Source organism: Stigmatopora argus, chromosome 18 (genome assembly GCF_051989625.1).
Source record: "Stigmatopora argus isolate UIUO_Sarg chromosome 18, RoL_Sarg_1.0, whole genome shotgun sequence".
NCBI lineage: Eukaryota > Metazoa > Chordata > Actinopteri > Syngnathiformes > Syngnathidae > Stigmatopora > Stigmatopora argus.
In genome coordinates, this window is record NC_135404.1 from 13,206,189 (window position 1) to 13,224,032 (window position 17,844).

At 42.9% G+C, this 17,844-nt stretch overlaps 3 protein-coding genes across 4 annotated transcripts; 2 read left to right on the top strand and 1 right to left on the bottom strand.

Annotated features, from left to right (window-relative positions):
* Nucleotides 1-168: 168 nt before the first annotated feature.
* cybc1 (cytochrome b-245 chaperone 1) lies at nt 169-2,424 on the top strand. Its single transcript, XM_077626420.1, has 6 exons — nt 169-325; nt 780-867; nt 952-993; nt 1,086-1,256; nt 1,350-1,494; nt 1,670-2,424. Exons 2-6 carry the CDS (start codon nt 780-782, stop codon nt 1,830-1,832), a joined length of 609 nt encoding a protein of 202 aa, XP_077482546.1. The 5' UTR covers nt 169-325; the 3' UTR covers nt 1,833-2,424.
* Nucleotides 2,425-6,060, bottom strand: hexd (hexosaminidase d). 2 transcript variants are annotated; one of them, XM_077626419.1, is made up of 11 exons: nt 5,834-6,060; nt 5,650-5,765; nt 5,259-5,346; nt 4,566-4,730; nt 4,320-4,503; nt 4,130-4,201; nt 3,792-3,990; nt 3,563-3,724; nt 2,871-2,978; nt 2,723-2,799; nt 2,425-2,645 (listed from the first exon to the last, which is right to left on the bottom strand). In XM_077626419.1, exons 1-11 carry the CDS (start codon nt 5,918-5,920, stop codon nt 2,596-2,598), a joined length of 1,308 nt encoding a protein of 435 aa, XP_077482545.1. In that variant the 5' UTR covers nt 5,921-6,060; the 3' UTR covers nt 2,425-2,595. The 2 variants fall into 2 exon arrangements, with proteins under 2 accessions (XP_077482545.1, XP_077482544.1); XM_077626418.1 differs by having other exon boundaries at nt 2,710-2,799.
* A 124-nt stretch (nt 6,061-6,184) lies between these two features.
* On the top strand, nt 6,185-14,850 carry ogfod3 (2-oxoglutarate and iron dependent oxygenase domain containing 3). Its single transcript, XM_077625070.1, has 9 exons — nt 6,185-6,351; nt 7,236-7,459; nt 10,155-10,230; nt 10,364-10,406; nt 10,603-10,667; nt 10,806-10,862; nt 11,012-11,165; nt 11,647-11,770; nt 13,827-14,850. Exons 1-9 carry the CDS (start codon nt 6,284-6,286, stop codon nt 13,961-13,963), a joined length of 948 nt encoding a protein of 315 aa, XP_077481196.1. The 5' UTR covers nt 6,185-6,283; the 3' UTR covers nt 13,964-14,850.
* The last annotated feature ends 2,994 nt before the right edge of the window (nt 14,851-17,844 follow it).

A 17,844-nucleotide genomic window follows, 5' to 3' on the forward strand; every position in this document is an offset into this window, starting at 1 on the left:
AAACACATCCAGGCCAAAAAGCAATGGTGCAAAATATTGTTAAAATTGGTCCATTTCCCCGTAGTAAATGTTTTTCTAATAATGTCGCATTTACATGGTAATGTTTTGGATACATATTTTCACTTGGACCATTAACGTGTGCCTGTTTGGAGTTTTTATTTTGAAATCTGGCGGAAGCTCATCGATCCCATCGAAAGACACACATTCAGGAAGAAAGACAGTGTATACGTCGTAGATCTTCATTTTATATTCTTCAATTGTAATTTCCTTTACATCTTCCTTTACAAAAATCTTCCTAGAAAGCCAAACTATCGATTCATTCAAGGTAAGTTATCTGTTATTATTTGAACTAACCCAGAATCACAATGGGGATTATTTGTTGTGCTTCCTCTTAAACTCAAAATTCAATTTTCAAATTCATACCACTTTATGAAAACAAATATTACCACATTCATACGAGATAACTGCATACGCATCTGCCTGTAAAGTAATTACGCTCACGTCTTGATCACGCACCAGTTAGTAACTCATGGACTAACATTGACCTCGGTGGACGTCCAATCCATTCGCCCGCCCTCCTACTTCTCCTGGTTTGGACGTCTAAGGCCGCCTTTGGCTGAGCATAAATTAACATGGACTTTTATAGGGGGGATTGCATCTACACATTACTGGTGGGAGCGTATCGATAATTTAAGGGGATACAAATGATGACAGTATACTACTTTATGACTTTATATTGTTCAACAGTGCCTTAGTTTGAAAATCCAATGCTGTTTTAGATGGGATACATGTTAGTGGAGGAACACAGCCCGACAATGCTGCACCTGAAGAGAAACCCGGGCATACGTTCGTGGTCTCTTTGTATAGGTAAATATTTGCCTTATTTGAATTGTTACGTGAAACAATGGCATCCCTGCCAAATATCATTCAACCTATCTCCTTTTTCTTCAGGTATGGTGTCCATCGGGTTGGCGGCTGCTTACTACAGCTCCGGTACAAAAATCCTCACTTTGTATTTCTTTAATATTTAAAAAAATCCAAGCAGGTGCTCCATTTTGAGTGTACGTTGGTATTTTGTTTTGCAGATAGCATCTTCTGGAAGCTCTTCTACGTGACTGGCTGTCTATTTGTGGCCATTCAGAACATGGAAGAATGGGAAGAGGCGTTGTTTGACAAAAGCAACAATGTCATTCAACTCACCAACATTAGTTTGTACTCGCTAGTTTTAACCTTGTGGAGAAAGGGCCACGAGAACGGTAAGTCCTCGAGGTGGGATCCTCTGGGATACCATTTGCGGTTGGAAACTGTTCAAAGTCAACATCTTGTCTTTCTCTTTGTTCCCTCTCAAGTGGTGTTGGACTTGAGACATCTGCACGACATCTGCGTCCAAGAAGAAAAAGTCCGATATTTGGGCAAAGGCTATCTCCTCATGTTGCGTTTGGCCACGGGTTTTTCCTACCCTTTGACTCAGAGTGCCACCATCGGGGGGCGAAGGTATATAGAAGATATACATCAATCAATTCTCACACATAACATATTCGGAAATATTTTTCCATGTTCTATATTTACTTTTTATGTGGATTTTATATATACACATTATTCCTCCAGCAAATAGTGATGTCATCATGCAAGAATAATTCAAAGTATACTCACGGGAAATTTCTTTCAGTGACGTTGAGGCCATTGCTGAATTGCTGAAGCGCTTTTTGGGGATGGAGGAGCTCCAGCAAAAGCAACGGGAAGAGTTGGAGTTGGCAGAGGAGGCGGAGGAGGAGGAGGAGGAAGCGGAATTTTCGGAAAACAGCAGCGACTCGGAGGAAGAAAAGGAATAAGATCCACATCTCCTTTCAATTCGACTCCACTTCATTGGCTGTGATGACATTGTTGATTCCGTTTCATGCTTTCTGACAAACCTGAAATAGACTGCATGTTTTTTTTAAAAAAGGGAAATATTGTTACGATGGAGCTTATTACCCGTTGACCGTGCCTTCTTACTGTATGCCTCAGTTTTGCTAGTCTTTTGTGAACCAAAGATGTATCTTTCCCCACTGTGTATGCTGAATCAGGTTGTAGTCAAGTCCAAAGGAGCAAAGCAGTTACATAAATAAAACTAGTCTTGCACTGATACCATTTGCAAAGCTCTATTTTATATACGTACTTTCCCCCCTTTTAATTTCTGCATACTCGAATGTAATTCTTTAACTCGACTGCAGAAGGATGATCAGGTAGCAGACGGCCATCTTGGATAGGACCCCGATGTCATAATTTTAGTGCGCTATTGGTATCGGTGCAATACTACTTAAGACCACTTGAAATGTAGTACTTTTTTGTCTCTCTCTTTACTGTTTAATCTGATTTTCTTTTCTAATTGTGTTTTGACATTTTCTGAAATCCTCTTTTGTATTAAAAAAAATTCCCAAAGGCGCTTGTATTGTTTTTATTCAAATACAACTGGCAAAGCAATTTAGCGCTAGGATGGAACTAATTCCACGGAGCACTCTGTGATTTGATCCAGAATCCTCTGAAGGGGGACCATCACCGGGGTGACGTGTTCCTCTATCCACTCTTGAACGGTGGAATCTGGATAGAGAATCCTCATCTCCTCTCTGACAACATCCACCATCTCTTGCAACTGAGCCAAATACCTGAGGAGACAAGATGATCATTTAGTCATCGTAAAATGAGCTGGCCAGAGAATTGTGCGCTCACGTCGATGCTTGACTTTGAATCTGTGCGGCGATGAGAGGGTTGACCATTCTTCTGGATCTGTGGTGGGGACTGAACCATCCTCGTACGTACCTAAGGTTACAAACAAACTTTAATTTCATGCCACGCGTGAGGAGGCCGGGAATGAACCTTTTCAAGCTCACATATGTTTTTCAAAGGACTCAACGTCCTCGACGCAAAGAAGCGACTCCACTTCCACGATGGACTCTGCCAGTCTTCTCCCAGGGAACAGGCGGACGTCTCCAATGGCGCTAAATCAAATGCAAGACAACCAATTAGACGGAAATGCAGATGTAGGCCCTCTTAAGAACAGAATGTCGCAATTCTTGTGATTTACGCTAGCCCCAAGAATGGAGATTTTGTTTTTAAAAGATGTCCCATTTCCCCCCAGAATTACGCGGTACACGGTCGATTGGTCGCCGGCGTTTTGGTCGCCAGTCTTTTGGTCGCCCGGAAGGGAAGTGATCATTACCATTTAAATGGTTGCTCAAATTCCTTAAATACAAACTGCGAATGACTATTTAGTCATACTTTATGCCCTAGTAATTATTAGGCTAAAGAAAAGCTCAAAATTTCCCGTACTTTTCTTGTGTTTTGTTGGAGAACTTGTTAAGACCCTGACTGAACTGACATCGCTTCTTAAAGGGACAACGCATGTACATACAAACTCTTCTACACTCACACGTCGGCTCAGTGAAACCGTATTATTTTACCTTGTTTTGTCGCCGGTCTTTTGGTCGCCCGTTGCCAACAGACCGACAACCAAAAGATGGCGACCAAAAGACCGGCGACCAAACGACCGCACACGGAATTGCGCCAATGTTTGGGGCCTCACCTTCCCATGGACGTGGCCTCCACAGAGGAGACTTGCAAAAGTGTGGTCACTTGTTTTTGAGCCTCGGGACTAAATTGGCCAAGGAGGAGTGTCTGGAGACAAGCCGCTAGTGACGGAAGAGCCACGGGCAAGAGCTCACACAGCACTGAGAGGTGGTCATACCTGATATGGGGGGGACAAATAGTTTTTATTTTCTGACCCCAATAAATATGAATATCATTTTTTTTACCTTTGCCAGCCCGTGAGAGCAATCCCCACAAAGTTTAAACCAGCAGGCGCAGATCGGGCTACTTTTAACCATTGCAAATGGTTGTCTACGTGCCTCTGCGTACTGGGGACGTTTGTGTCCACCCTGGTGGAGCCTTTAAAGGAGCTGGCCGCCCACAGGTCTTGCATTCCGGCAGCGCGGTACTTGTCCAGCAGGGACACTGGTCAAGAGAATTGCAAATCCCAGGTTAAATTGCTGACAACGCAAAGCGATGAAATTGGTATTGTGGCTAACCGTCCTCGCCGTCACAGAATTGTTGCCATCGTTGAGTTACAAGATAACAAATTTAAGATTCGTACCGGTTTTCTCCACGTCCAGATCAGGAGAGTAATCCCACAACATGGGTTGGACGAGTCCTACGATGCCACTCGCTATTATGGGCAGCAAAACATATCCGTATATTAGTCTTAAACATAAAACAGGATATATACATACATAGTATTTATATGGTGACGTATATTAGGGGCGCAGCGGCCTATCCGAGCTCACCTTTCAGCGTGTCCAGACTCATCCCTCTCATCATATCATCCCACATGACAACGGTGATGTGAGGCCACGCCTCCTTGATGAACTTGACCACAGATGCAACATGGGTGAGGAAAAGTTGTTCCACGGAGCGTCCCGGTGAAGCCAACCACTCTTTTGACAGTTCACCCTCACCCAACATGTACACCTTAAGACAAACGGTCAGCTATGAGACCATTGGCCAGATTGGAAAAGGAGCACATCCGTTACCTCATCCGCACCTATGTGCAGTGTCTTTAAACCCGGGTGGAGCTCCACCACCTGCCTCAGCATCGCCGTCACGAGTTTTAGTCCTTCTTCCTTGCAGGGATTGAGGGTGCCTACGCAGTTTGACACTTCTCGAAGACTCCACATGGATCTGTGTTTCAGCACAAACTACAAGGGAACGCATTGGGACGCCAAACCAAACCACGGGCGGAGCGTGCGGTACACGGTCGATTGGTCGCCGGTCTTTTGGTCGCCCGGAAGGTAAGTGATAATTACCATTTAAATCGTTGCTCAAATTCCCTAAATACAAACTGCGAATGACTATTTAGTCATACTTAATGCCATAATAATTATTCGGCTAAAGAAAAGCTCCAAATTTCCCGGACTTTTATTGTTTTTTGTTGAACTTGCTAAGACGCTGACGGACGTCGCTTCTTAAAGGGACAACACATGTACATACAAACTCTTCTACACTCACACGTTGACTCAGTGAAACTGCTCATGGCCATTGTTGGCTTTTATTCATGCGTAGAACGTGTTGTTTTACCTTGTTTTGTCGCCGATCTTTTGGTCGCCGGTCTTTTGGTCGCCCGTTGTTGCGGTCGGGGCGACCAAAAGACCGGCGACCAAAAGACCGGCGACCAATCGACCGCACACGGAGCGTGCCGCCATAAGATAACGGATCTCACACTGTACCTCCATGTGGCCAAAGGTCTGCACGAGTGGAATCACCTCCATGCCTTTCGATTTGGCAACTTTTTGCATTGATAATATCTCATCTGGGCTGAAAGCACAAGGTTGCAAAATACAGTCGTCGGATTAAAATTGAATAAAGTTGCAGCAATACCATTTTCGGGCTCCCGAGTCCGACCCTTTCTGTACTTCTAACGACTTCTTACAGCATTAGAGGAGGGTAATGATTAGTCGTAAACCAGTACACAATGCGCAGAAGCAACCGGCGGGTACTTTCTTAGCACCGATACAAATCATTCCGAAACTCAGTGCCGTATCGGTGCCGATCGATGCAACACTAATTAGAAGGAAGGAAAATATACAGCAAGCCAATAAATAACTTGTAAGCATGAACCTATATGGAGGTTGTGCCGTGGCCCTCAGATGCTGCAGGTCTCCTTCATATGGAAACATGTCCTCATATTCCAGCAGTAATCCATCAACGCCCAGCCGAGAGAAGCATTCCATCAACTGGGTGACAAGAAAACGTTTAAAATATAAATCTGCACATAGTTATTTATTGATATGAGAGAAGATACCTGGTAAAGGTAATCCACTTTGGGAGGGGCTCCTTTCAGATCCAGGTGAACAATTTTCTTGCCTTTTGGCCACGGTGGATTATCCATGCTGAATTGTGCAGCAAGGTTGACGTCGATCAAATAAATCCAATTTCCAGCCCACTTAACCGAGCCGAGTATAAATGCAGCATGTCAAGGAAACCCGCTATGTAGTAGTGCCTATCTCCTAATAAATAAATAACAGGGCATTTCCGCATGAACTCGGTGACGTCCCTCTCCATTGGAGCATCAATCGTCCAATGAAAAAGTCGCTTTCCTTTCGGCGCAGCCAATCAAAACGTCCAACACGCGCTAACCCGGAAATGAAAAAGAATTCGGGTCCCAACGGCGCGTGTAGTGTTATGATCAGCGGAGAAGGCAAACCTGTGCGTGATTGCGATTTCCAAAAGTACACTGCAGGTTGACATTTTAATGGCGCCGGTACGACAAAGAAATGCCAAAGGTCCGAATTCTACTGAGATTGGCAAGAAAATCAAAAGGTGAGAAAATGTAGCCCGTTTTGGCTTGTAGAAATAATTGGTTGGGACTTCTTTCCAAAAGGACAGGCAGCATGACGTAGTGAACAAGTAATGACGTTGTATTTCCCGTTCCAACTTTTCTTGGCATACAAAAGTGAGTTACGGAAATTAGATGCATTAAAACGCATTTTAGCGCTGAATGCTGAGTTTTATAAACGGTGTAACATAGGTTTCCAGTGCGTTATTACCCATTCCCGGTGTCTCATTTGAGGGAACAGAGAACGAGGACATTAATGTAGTGTTTCACCCAACCTCAAGGATTGTAGGTAGTAATGTTTTTCTTTTCAATTGGAAGAGCAAGTGCAACATTTTTTGTAAATAAATACAGCAAGACTAAATTATTGCAACATTTTTGTAAATAAATACAGCAACACTAAATTATTGCAACATTTTTGTAAATAAATACAGCAACACTAAATTATTGCAAGGTTTTTCTTAACAAATAAATGTCTTTCTTAACAAATTCAATGCAACTGGCAAAGCTAGACCCCCAATTCATTTAAACTGGGACGACTGGCTTGGAATGCTCATGTTTGGGTGTCATTGACGGCTCTAGATGTCCAATTCATTTTGACTGGGAGGGGGCGAATCAACAAATGCTACCCGGATTTTAATGCGCTGTTTAAATCATTAATTGCACTTATTTATTTGTGAGTTAATTTCAAGTTAACTTGGACAGCCTTAACAAGAACACTACTTTAGTACTACAATATTGTATCGTGGACACTAAATTTGGAAGAAAAAAATGGGCATTTCCAATGATTTCAACATAGATCTTGTTTGTCAACGTGTGTAAGTCGCTTCCGTTTTTTTCTGTGGTTTGAAATGTCATTTCGTCCTTTCAGGGGTCATGCACTGCGCCAAGGCACGACTTGGTTGAGCACCACGGTGCTAGCCGCATTGTTGCTGACCACCCTTTGTCTGTGCGGGGCCGCCACTTGGTTCTACGTCACTTTGGACAGCGACGTGACGGAGACATTGGTCAGCCAACGTGAGCACGTGTCCCCCGAAGCCAGAGTCTACATCGTCCCCTGCTCGGAAGACTACGAGAACTACAAACGCTACCCAGGTGAGAGCCTTGATGGATCACAAGTCAAATTCTTTTGGAGGAAAGTTCTAATAAGAAACCCAGATTGGTTCGTATTTGCCGAAATATCCCATGTTGAAGCCGTTTCCAAAAGGACGGGCATTTCCACATGCAAGTGGGACATCAGCATGCTACATGCTGGAATTAGTGACTGTAAAACGCACGTAGAAGGACACAAACATAAATATATTTTTATTTTTATGATGCAGTATTTATTCAATAGTTTGCAAAAACAATATTTCAATGAATGTAAAAACATGATAACAGTTTGATATAAATTTTCCCACGTAATAAAAAAAATTATATTGATTTTGCAAGAATCGCGTTCATTCCTGATGAAAACATAGAACTCCGGAAATGGGACCAGGGTTTTTACTCCTGAAATTTGGTCGGTGGAGGTTGCCAGCTCTGCATATTGCAAAGACAGCAGTTGGTTGACGAGGCGATTGCGAACACCTGGGTGTGTCACACAAGGAAAGGACACCCAGCTATCAAACCCCCCAAAAACATAATAATCACAAGACATCCCTAAGATTTGTTCCCAAAAGAGAACAAAAAAACCCCTCTAAAAACTCCATTTCCAGAGTATCATCTATAAAATGTCATGTTGCATTTCCTCGCAAAAAACCTGGTTAAACATTTATTAATTAAACAATATTTTAACAAGTAAACAATATTTTAACAATTAAACATTTTTTTAATTAATGTAAAAATATGATAACAGTTTGATATAAATTGTCCTACGTCATTTTTTTTTACATTTTATATCGATTTTGCGCACATTGCATTCACTCCTGATGAAAACATAGAACTCCGGAAATGGGACAAGGGTATTTACTTTTAAAATTGGGTCGGCGGAGGTTGGCAGCTCTGCATATTGCAAAGACGGGGGTTGGTTAACGAGACGATTGCGAACACCTGGGTGTGTCACACAAGGAACGGACAACCAGAAAGAACACGGCAAGTGAAATTCATATACTTTTCAGTCACGTGGACAGGACAAACAAGGAAAAAACACCCAGCTATTAACCCCCCCAAACACATAACAATCACGAGACGTCCTTAAGATTTGTTGCCACACACAAAAACCTCTAAAAACTCCATAACAGTTTGATATAAATTGTCCTATGCCTTTTTTTTTTACATTTTATATTGATTTTGCGCAAATCGCATTCACTCCTGATGAAAACATAGAACTTCGGAAATGGGACCAGGGTTTTTACTCCCGAAGTTGGGTCGGCGGAGGTTGGCAGCTCTGCATATTGCAAAGACGGGGGTTGGTTAACGAGACGATTGCGAACACCTGGGTGTGTCACACAAGGAACGGACAACCAGAAAGAACACGGCAAGTGAAATTCATATACTTTTCAGTCACATATACAGGACTCACAAGGAAAAAAAAAATCCAGCTATCAAACCCCCCAAAAAACATAACAATCACGAGGCGTCCCTAGGATTTGTTGTCACAAAAAATAATAAAAATAAAAAATAAATAAAACTCAAAAAAATCCATGTCCAGAGTATCATCTATAAAATCTCTTGTTGCATTTCCTCGCAAAAAAAAACCTGGTTTGAAATAAAACTAAATCTTTTTTAAAGGCTTGTGATAACAAATCAATAGTAAATCTAGTGGGCTGTTTCCCACAGTGTACACTAGAGAGCAGCAGATTTGTTGAGGCCAAAAAAACAAAAGGTCGACTTGGCCCACAGAAGTGACGACGCCCAATCGAGGTGTGATGGAAGAGTGACTAAAATAAGCCGGCGAATGTCCTTCCCCCCCCGTCTGATATTACAGCTGTTCCACCTTGCCGCCCACAACGCACTTATCTTGAGAGGTTCTCTCACCTCGATACCACCCCGACCCAAATACACTTTGAAGGATCGTCACAAAAACCTCCCGTCGTCAGCACTGGTATAATAACTCCGCAAATCTCAACTTTTCTCATCCAAATTTCATTCCGAGACGAGTAAAACGTGTCATCTGAATAAATGAATGATCCTCTTGGTGCAATGTGCTGATATGAAGTTAAAGGAATCGTCAAAATAGAAGAGGTTCTTCTGACACCTCTATTATAACAGACGTCCATTTGGATTCGGCACGAGTTCAAGATCATAAAAAAAAAATACTTTGTGAAAATAGATGCTCGTTTCTTTCCCTCAGAAAACAGATCATGTTAATAATGACCCGTATTACATGCTAAACGCTAAAAAGTGAATTTTGAATGGCATAATGTAAAAGCAAAGCCTTATAAGGAGCTCAATTGTCATCACAACATTAGCGCCAAGCGGTACGGTTCAGTACGACGCACTCGGATGCCCTGATTTTTAACAACTTGGCGCCGGTGTGTCGGTGCGTCGCAGATGGCCGAGAGATGTCTGCGAGTGGTGTGATATCTGAAGAAGAAGAAGAACACTGCAGCGACAAGAAAATCTCTGTTGGAAGCCACTCCGTTATTCATCTCCTTTGAACGGGGCTTTATTTCTATAAGACGCCACGCGGGGTGTCCTCGGTTCACGGTTCTAAATTCGGTCTCATCATGTTGTTTTCAGAGGATTGGAAAATGTTCTTACTTCTTTTCCATTTGTTTACCATCCCTGTCACTAAAGCAAAGCCAAGAGCAGGTCGATGAACCCCAATGAGTACACTAAGCTAACTCCTTTTTCTTTCCCTTACCAGGATGCACCCCTCAGAAGTGCGGGCGCGCCGTCACAGATGGCGTGGTGACCAGAGAAGAAGCCCACTTCCTCAGAAGGTGAATACTCGGAACCGTCTGCCAAATTTACGCTCGTCTTGTTTCCCCTCCTGCTTTATCGCTGCCCTTTACGGTCACCGTGTCGATGAAAGAAGTAAATCACGTTAATAAATACTGATTTTTTTTAAAACAGGCTGGCTGAAAGGGGGCTTCAGTTGGCCGGATCAGAAGGAGGAGTGAGTATATTGTTAAATCAAACAAATTGGATGTGTCTGGCATCTCCTAAACATTGGCAAAACCCGCTGGAAAGCAAAGAAATGAGCCTCGTCTGTTCCGCCTTTTTGGCTTCTGTCGGAAAAGACGCAAATCAAAGGCAGAGGACGAGAAATGGAATTTTTCTATAATAATTGTTGTCTGTTTTCATCTTAAAAGGCCTCCATCTTGGACCTGCACTCAGGAGCCTTGTCCATGGGGTCTCAATTTGTCAACATTTACAGGTGGGCTTTTATTTAACTGAAGGTTGAAATGTCTTTCTAAATAGTGTTGGAGGTCATAAAGCGATTCAACTGGTTATGCTTTGTAATATGCGAGTATATTTGATTTGATATCTGACTGGATTTGAAAATTGTTTGCAGATATTTTGGCGAGCATCTCCAGGAAGTGTTCACAGAAGATGATTTCCAGCTTTACAGGTAAACAAGAATCCAAAATGATTTTTGTCCTTTGTCGTGTACCTTTTACACATTTAGTAGTTCCAGATGGATGAGAATTGGGGATTTGTTTACGGCACCTCGGCTGTACCTGCCGCCTTAACCAACGCGGCGCTTTTTTACACCTTCAGAAATGTACGCCAACGGATCCAGACAATTATTGCGGAGACGTTTGGTTTAGACCAAAGCACCATGTACCTCACCAAGCCCACCTTCTTCTCCAGGATCAATTCAACACTAGCTAAGACCCAGCATGACGAATACTGGCACCCTCACATTGATAAGGTATTTACTAGGGGCGCTGCAATATATCAATACGGGAATATTTCGCCATATTTTCTATTCCAAGCCAGCCAAGAATCAATACTACAGTAATCCCTCCAATATCGCGGTTAATGTAGACCAGAAATGGCCGCGATAATCGAAAAATTGTAGTGTCACCTCTATTATGACTTTTATTCATGAGTTTCAGCGTGGATTTTGACATTTTTATGAACTTAAAAAATTTTTAATAATGAATAGCGGGGAAAAAACGCAAAGTAGTGAATTTGTGAAAAGTGAAGACGCGCTAATCGTGGGATTACTGTATATCCTTTTAAAAAGATATCTGTTTTTATTAAGGAACCAACAGGTTTCAACCGAAATGTTTCACTAGCATAGCGTCTATGTCAACTCTTTGGCCGCCGCTGACGGCGCCAATATTTCAAAAGAATACATGTTAGCGCATTTCCAGTCATATTACAAATGTTATGGTGTTGTTTTTCAGGTCACCTATGGCTCATTTGACTATACGTCTCTTCTGTACCTTTCTGACTATGGTTCAGACTTTACTGGGGGACGATTTATCTTCATGGACCAAAATGGGAATAAGACAGTGGAGCCAAAGGCAGGTAAATAACAGTTTGTCACGGGACATGCTTCAAACAAAGTAACACATCAGTCAGTTCGTGTTCTAATTCCCACTCGTATAAAAGTACATTTAAAAAAAAAATCACTTCAAACCTTTTCACTTTGTCTTCTTAAACCAGAACTGACATATTGCATCTGGGTGTTATTTCCAGATGCTCTCCAGCACCCTCCTCTGTAAAAATAAATAAATAAATAAAGATATTGGTCGATGACTTACTATATCACCATCATGTCAAAGTTCAACGGCAAAGTACAGTTGAAGTAGTTGAAAGTACTTGAATTCCTCAGACCCGTGGCGCTCCATGAGTTTGGCAATAAATTCGATTTCTCGCATCACAAAGTCTTACGCGCTTGCCCGAATCGCTCCGGCCACCCGTATATTTTCTCGGGGGCGGGGATCCGCCCGGAGGGTTGCGGCGGAAAACTAATTGGGCCGAAAGGCACCGGCGCCGGCACCGGCGCCGGCGTCGCTCGCCATTGGAGTCACGACGGAAGCCACCTCGTCTGATTGAAAGTCATCTTTGCGAACCATTACGCTTCTTATGGCCCTGAACTAATAATACCCTTACAAAAATATTGTGGCACGCCGAAGAAGCAAAGTCGTTAGAGCCCAGTTAAGGTAGGAAAACCTCTTGTGACGCGAGCGCCACTCGTTTTTACGACGGTCGGGGTTGGTCTTGATGGCGTCGTCGGAGCGTTCCGCCGCTAACGAGGCCGCGTAAAAATGATGTCATCGCTTTCGCAAGGGCGCAACACTACAAATTTGGCAAAGTAAAAGTTAACATGGCAAACCCATACCAGATTAAATTGACGCCAATATGGGCCACGGAGCAAAACGAGTTTGTCAGACGCCGTTTAGATGAAGCGAGCGCTAACACTTCATTTCCGAAATCCATATCTTTTGCGCGAAGCGTGTTATGTAGCGTCATTTCTATAATAAGATTTTTTCCCAGGCTCTCACAAATGCCTTGAATAGCGTTATTGCTAGCTATTGTCATCGCTAATCTGCTCAGCTCAATGTGCTGTTTCTGCCACTTTTTTTCCCTTTTTTTTCTTTTCTTCAGATCTAGCAGTTGTACTGGGAATACGCATAGTGCATTGTTGAAATAATGGGCATATCTAAAGCTTTGGAGCTAATTGAGCCCCCGCCGAGGCTTTCGTTCCACGACCGAAAAGAAGCAAGCTGCCATTTGTCGCATTTGTAAATCGGATCTGGATACGCACTTGGCGTAAAAGGGGGTGGATTTGGAAGACGGTTCACGTGACACAACTTTATCAACTTCTGAGAGATTAGACTAAGAATACTACAAAGAAAATGAAATCATTTAACTTGTAGTTTTTTTTGGACTATGTTGATATAGAACCGTTTGACCTTCAATTGTAGCAATTAGTGTTGAGCGCACGTCTTTGGAAATTTGGGAATTGTATTCCCACATTTTTTAAACGTAACTACCGCGCCAATCCTAGTTGGAATGGGCGCCTATTGTTGTCCAAGGGTGTTTTCAACCTGAAATTTGCCTCTTTTTATCACCACAACACATTCATACCTGGTCTAGCAGTGAGTCACCTGGTCTACGTCGCCATAACACATACTGACCGTCAATGTTCCCTCTAATTTTTTGTTTGTCTGGGCAGAAAGACAACCTCGTGTGAGCAACATCATCATTGCTCGCTATGTGCACACACCAGTATCACACCTGCCATAAGCAGGTGTATGTCTACTACACATAAATGATTTAGTAATTATAAAATGTAATGATTTATATCTATGAATGGGCGGCCCGGCGGATGAGTGGTTTGCGCGTCGGCCTCACAGCTAAAAAAAATTGGGATTTTATTTTGTGCGCTCCATATGATTTGCTGTGCGCAGAGAAGATGACAGTAGTGCGCAATTGCGCACATGCACAGCTTAGAGGGAACATTGCTGACCGTGTGACCTTACAATTTTGATTTGCCAGTGAAAGAGTTAAGGGAATGCTAACTTTTGATCTTGTCGGTCTAATTTTTTTTTTTAAAATTCCCCTCCCACCCATTCAGGTCGAGTATCTTTCTTTTCCTCCGGCTCCGAGAACCTCCACCGCGTGGAGAAAGTGACGTGGGGGGCCCGATACGCCATCACGGTGTCCTTCACGTGCGACCCCGCCCAAGCCATCGCCGACCCCGCCCTGCCCTGAGGCGGCCGGGGGCGACGGAGCGGAGTTCTCCGGGGCCCTGACCCCTCCCCCGCGGAAGACGAGCGGCCGGAAAAAAGATGGACGAAGACAAAAGGGAAGAGCGGGAAATCAAGATTACCGGTAATTTGTCTCCACCTTTTTGTTCCAAATGCACGGGTGAACGATAACGGTCTTTTATTTTTGACTGAAAAATATCCAATGCGATCGAGCGTGTCATGTCCGGAGGCTGTTAAGGTAGCACGTCAGTCAATCTTTGATTATTCACGGTGCACTTGGTCTGCGAGGGGGTGCCAAAGGGTTCCATTTTAATATTTCATAAAGCGTTGCCATAAACCACATGAGAATACATCAATCAAAACATCTTTGCCAGGACTGCCTCAGCTTACTAATGGCTCTTTAGTCGGTTTTAAATCAATCTGGCATAATCTATCTAAAGTTCAAGCGAAATATCAGCAATATATTTTCTGCTTTTACACCTGCTAGTGGCAGATAAAAAAATCAAAGTGGAATTCCAATACTTGGTATATGAAGAGGGCTTCTATCGTCTTTCATAATCAACATTTTTTTCTTCTACAAAAAAGCCCATTGGCCTCAAATATGAGCTAACAATATTAGTTTTAGATATCAGCACTCAGCCAGTTTTATTAACGTGGTCTTTGGCCTTTGAAAATCTCACATCGGTTGACCCAGATCTGGTATTGTCGGTCGGTCCATATTGTTGAAGAAAAACTTGTTTGTTTTTCTGGAATTTTTCTTTTTTAACCCATGTGTTCTTTTTTTATGGGCAATTTTGGCTTTGCGTCTATTACTAGAAGTATTTGGGGTGTTTTGGGAAGACATTTCATGTTTTTTTTTTATATGAATAAATCTTTTCTTTTGAGACGTTCCTCCTGTTCAATTGCATTGGCAACGAGGCTCCTTTTTTCCGTTTGTGTTGGCGTTTGGCTTTCCATTTTTACACAGCTGGTCCACTTAGGATATACAGTAATCCCTCGATTATTGCCAATTCATGACTTTGCCATTTTTTACGCTATTAATTAAAAAGAAATTTTTTAAAGGTTCGTAAAAATATGAAAATCCATGCTAAAACTCGTAAGCAGAAGCCACTTTTGTTACTAGGAATTGGCACTGAAGAAAAAAAAAGTATAATAGGGGTGACCCTACTTGGCGATTTTTCAATTAGTGCGGCCATGTTTGGTCTACATTAACCGCGATATTCGAGGGATTACTGTATCTAGGCAAAACTGCAGTATGAACTCTTCTTTTGGAGTAGTAAGTTTCACTTTGGGATGTTCTAAATCTTCTTTATGATCCGTAACGTTACACGAATACGCACGTGGCGCTAGAAGGACAAAGAGATGTATTTTAAGATATTTCGTTTGGATGTTGGCGCAAGATTAGTGCAAAGAATGCAAATCCAGAAGCCTTCGTCTGTCTTATATCGGCCGGTAATTTTGACGCTGAAAAGAACAGATGGCTCTTTGAGGCCATACATTAATAAGGCTTATTAAAGTGAACGCGCATCCGTCATTAAAGCCAAGACTCTTCCATAAAACATGAGACAATTGAGCATGAATTCTTTCAAAAAAGAACATCTTGCTCCTGGAGGATGTGTTCGCTGCCTAAATCTTTGTAAGTACATTTGTGGACACCCCATAATAGCCCGGATAGGAAATGGAAAAGCATTTTGGAGCGACAGCATCGCTTTAAATATTGCCATTGGAGCGTTTATTAGTGACGAGATACCAAACCGAGTTGGCTCTCACAATAGCGTCTGTGTTCTCGGCCAATACTGTTTTTGTTGTTGTTTTCAATGTACGTAGGTGGTCAAATTCGATTGTATCATGTCGTAGTGGGTCGCCGCTCAACCCTGACCCGGTTGCGTGGGCATCTCACCTGTTCAAAAAGCCCGGCCGGCGGTCCGCTTTCGTCTCCGAGTTGAACTCCAACTGGAGTCCGGGAAAATGATCCGGGCTGGAACCACGACGTAGAAGTTCCTGCGTGGAGAAAACTCTTTTCAGTTTTTATTCTCGCCCTTTTGTTCCCCTCTTACGTGGAGTTGACCTTTAAGTGCGCGCCCGTTACACCTTGTAGCATGCAGAAATGTCACGGAGGAGATTGGGGGGGATGGTCCTCGTCAGCGCGCATCAATTTGGAAAGAAAAGCTCCTCACAATTATCTTATGTTTCCCTTTGATCGGGATTGGGGCCCCAACACAGAGTTCCTCTATTTATTTCTAGTATTAAAAAAATCCGGAATTCAAGGTGCACAAATCTTGCACACAGGCAAAAACAAACCAGTTGACCAAAACATCCCAATTTGTTTCCGCGCTAAAATGCCCAGTAGATCGACTTTAGTCGTTTATTCGCTACACGTCAAAAATCCACGGCGTTCCGCTTCTCGTCACCGCGGTCGCGTATCAGTTTGAATTCCTATTTGATGAATTTCTTGTCAAAAAAGAGCGAGCTCGGGTTGTGATGTCGACGGAATAATGATTGTGCCCCCCTCTACGGTCGTAGCTTTTTTAATGATCCTGTCACCGGTGAAGGACATTTTGAACTTGACACAGCCTCGGGCTTTTTTTTTTTTACCTGCGTGAAAGCTTTAGACTTGACAAAGAAAGAATGATGCAAACTTTCATGTGGCAAAGTCCTCTCACGTCGAAAGCATCAAACATAGTCCGTTGCGTCCTTTGAAAAGGCCAATTTTGTCATCTTTTTGACCCCTCCGAGTCCATAGCCAAAGTATTGGTTCAAAAATGGAAGTGATTCTCGCTCATTAACATTTAGAGTGGCCATAATTGCTGACTGGAATGAATTGAAATAGCTGCATGTATTTTTTATTTTTTTCCCCCCGCTTTTACGAGACAGCCTCCGCGCACCTGCCGCCGGTGTTGCTACGTTGACTAACGCGAGGCCATAAAAAAGAAATGAATCTCCGTCCCAAATGAATCATCGTCTATTCTTCCGTTGCTTCCACTTTTTGCCCCGTGCTAAAATAAATGGATTTTCAACGCATAGACGTTTTTCTGCCTACTTACTAATCGGCTTCGTTGGGAGGGGGGCGGTGCTTAAAAGAAAAGTTGCAAATTGAGGATGTTGATAAACGAAAGGTTCAAAAAAAAGAATGTATTGCACGTCATGGATACAATTCTCGTCTTTGACCCGCCAGGGACAGCACGTCGTATCGACTGGGCTTCTGGGCTTCGTTTACTCTCCTCCTCCTCCTCCTCCTCCTCCCTCCTTGACTGCAGATGAGTCTTTTGCAAACAAGATGTCAACAATTACTCACATAGCCCTTCACCTAATTACCGTTAGCTGGATGGAAGCTATAAGGGAAATTAGTAAGCCGTCCTCTAGAATTCACGCATCTGATTTAGACTTTTTGAAGTAGTTCCAGGGTACACGCGTACCATGCTTGGTCGCATCACAAAATTTTGATCGCATGACGGGCGAATTATTCGATCGAAATTTCCGCCGTAAGACGAGAATTTTGTATGACGAGCGGTCGTATGAATAACGAGGTACCACTGTAGTTCCAGGGTACATGCCTACGATGCTAACATTTTCCCCCCCAAGCCATCTTGTCTGTAAAAATAAGTGGCTCACCTTCTAGTTGTGGGGAGAATCCTCTTTTTTTCCCCGTTGTCCACTTTTCCAGGGCAAAGAAACGTTTATTAGCCCCTTCCAGATCGAGCGCCATTGCCAAATGACTCAAAAAGGGCGCCAAAATGAATGGAAAATGTCTGAAAAAAAGAGCCAAAGCTGGAGAAATTGCCTGTAAAAAAGCACGTTCAAAAGATGAGTATTTATGCCAGGGAAATTTAAGCAAGCAGCCGATGCATTCATTGGCTGAAAATCTTCGAAAAAGCACACGATGCA

Excerpts from the sequence above, each read along its gene's own strand:
- hexd (XM_077626418.1), bottom strand. The coding sequence starts at position 5,920 with ATGGATAATCCACCGTGGCCAAAAGGCAAGAAAATTGTTCACCTGGAT. Across the intron at positions 3,725-3,791 it reads GCTCTCACGGGCTGGCAAAG|GTATGACCACCTCTCAGTGC; the intron begins GTAAAAAAAATG and ends CCCCCATATCAG. Across the intron at positions 2,979-3,562 it reads GAGGCCACGTCCATGGGAAG|CGCCATTGGAGACGTCCGCC; the intron begins GTGAGGCCCCAA and ends CATTTGATTTAG.
- ogfod3 (XM_077625070.1), top strand. The coding sequence starts at position 6,284 with ATGGCGCCGGTACGACAAAGAAATGCCAAAGGTCCGAATTCTACTGAG. Across the intron at positions 6,352-7,235 it reads ATTGGCAAGAAAATCAAAAG|GGGTCATGCACTGCGCCAAG; the intron begins GTGAGAAAATGT and ends TCGTCCTTTCAG. Across the intron at positions 10,231-10,363 it reads GAAGCCCACTTCCTCAGAAG|GCTGGCTGAAAGGGGGCTTC; the intron begins GTGAATACTCGG and ends TTTTTAAAACAG.
- cybc1 (XM_077626420.1), top strand. The coding sequence starts at position 780 with ATGGGATACATGTTAGTGGAGGAACACAGCCCGACAATGCTGCACCTG. Across the intron at positions 994-1,085 it reads GGCTGCTTACTACAGCTCCG|ATAGCATCTTCTGGAAGCTC; the intron begins GTACAAAAATCC and ends TTTGTTTTGCAG. Across the intron at positions 1,257-1,349 it reads GAGAAAGGGCCACGAGAACG|TGGTGTTGGACTTGAGACAT; the intron begins GTAAGTCCTCGA and ends TTCCCTCTCAAG.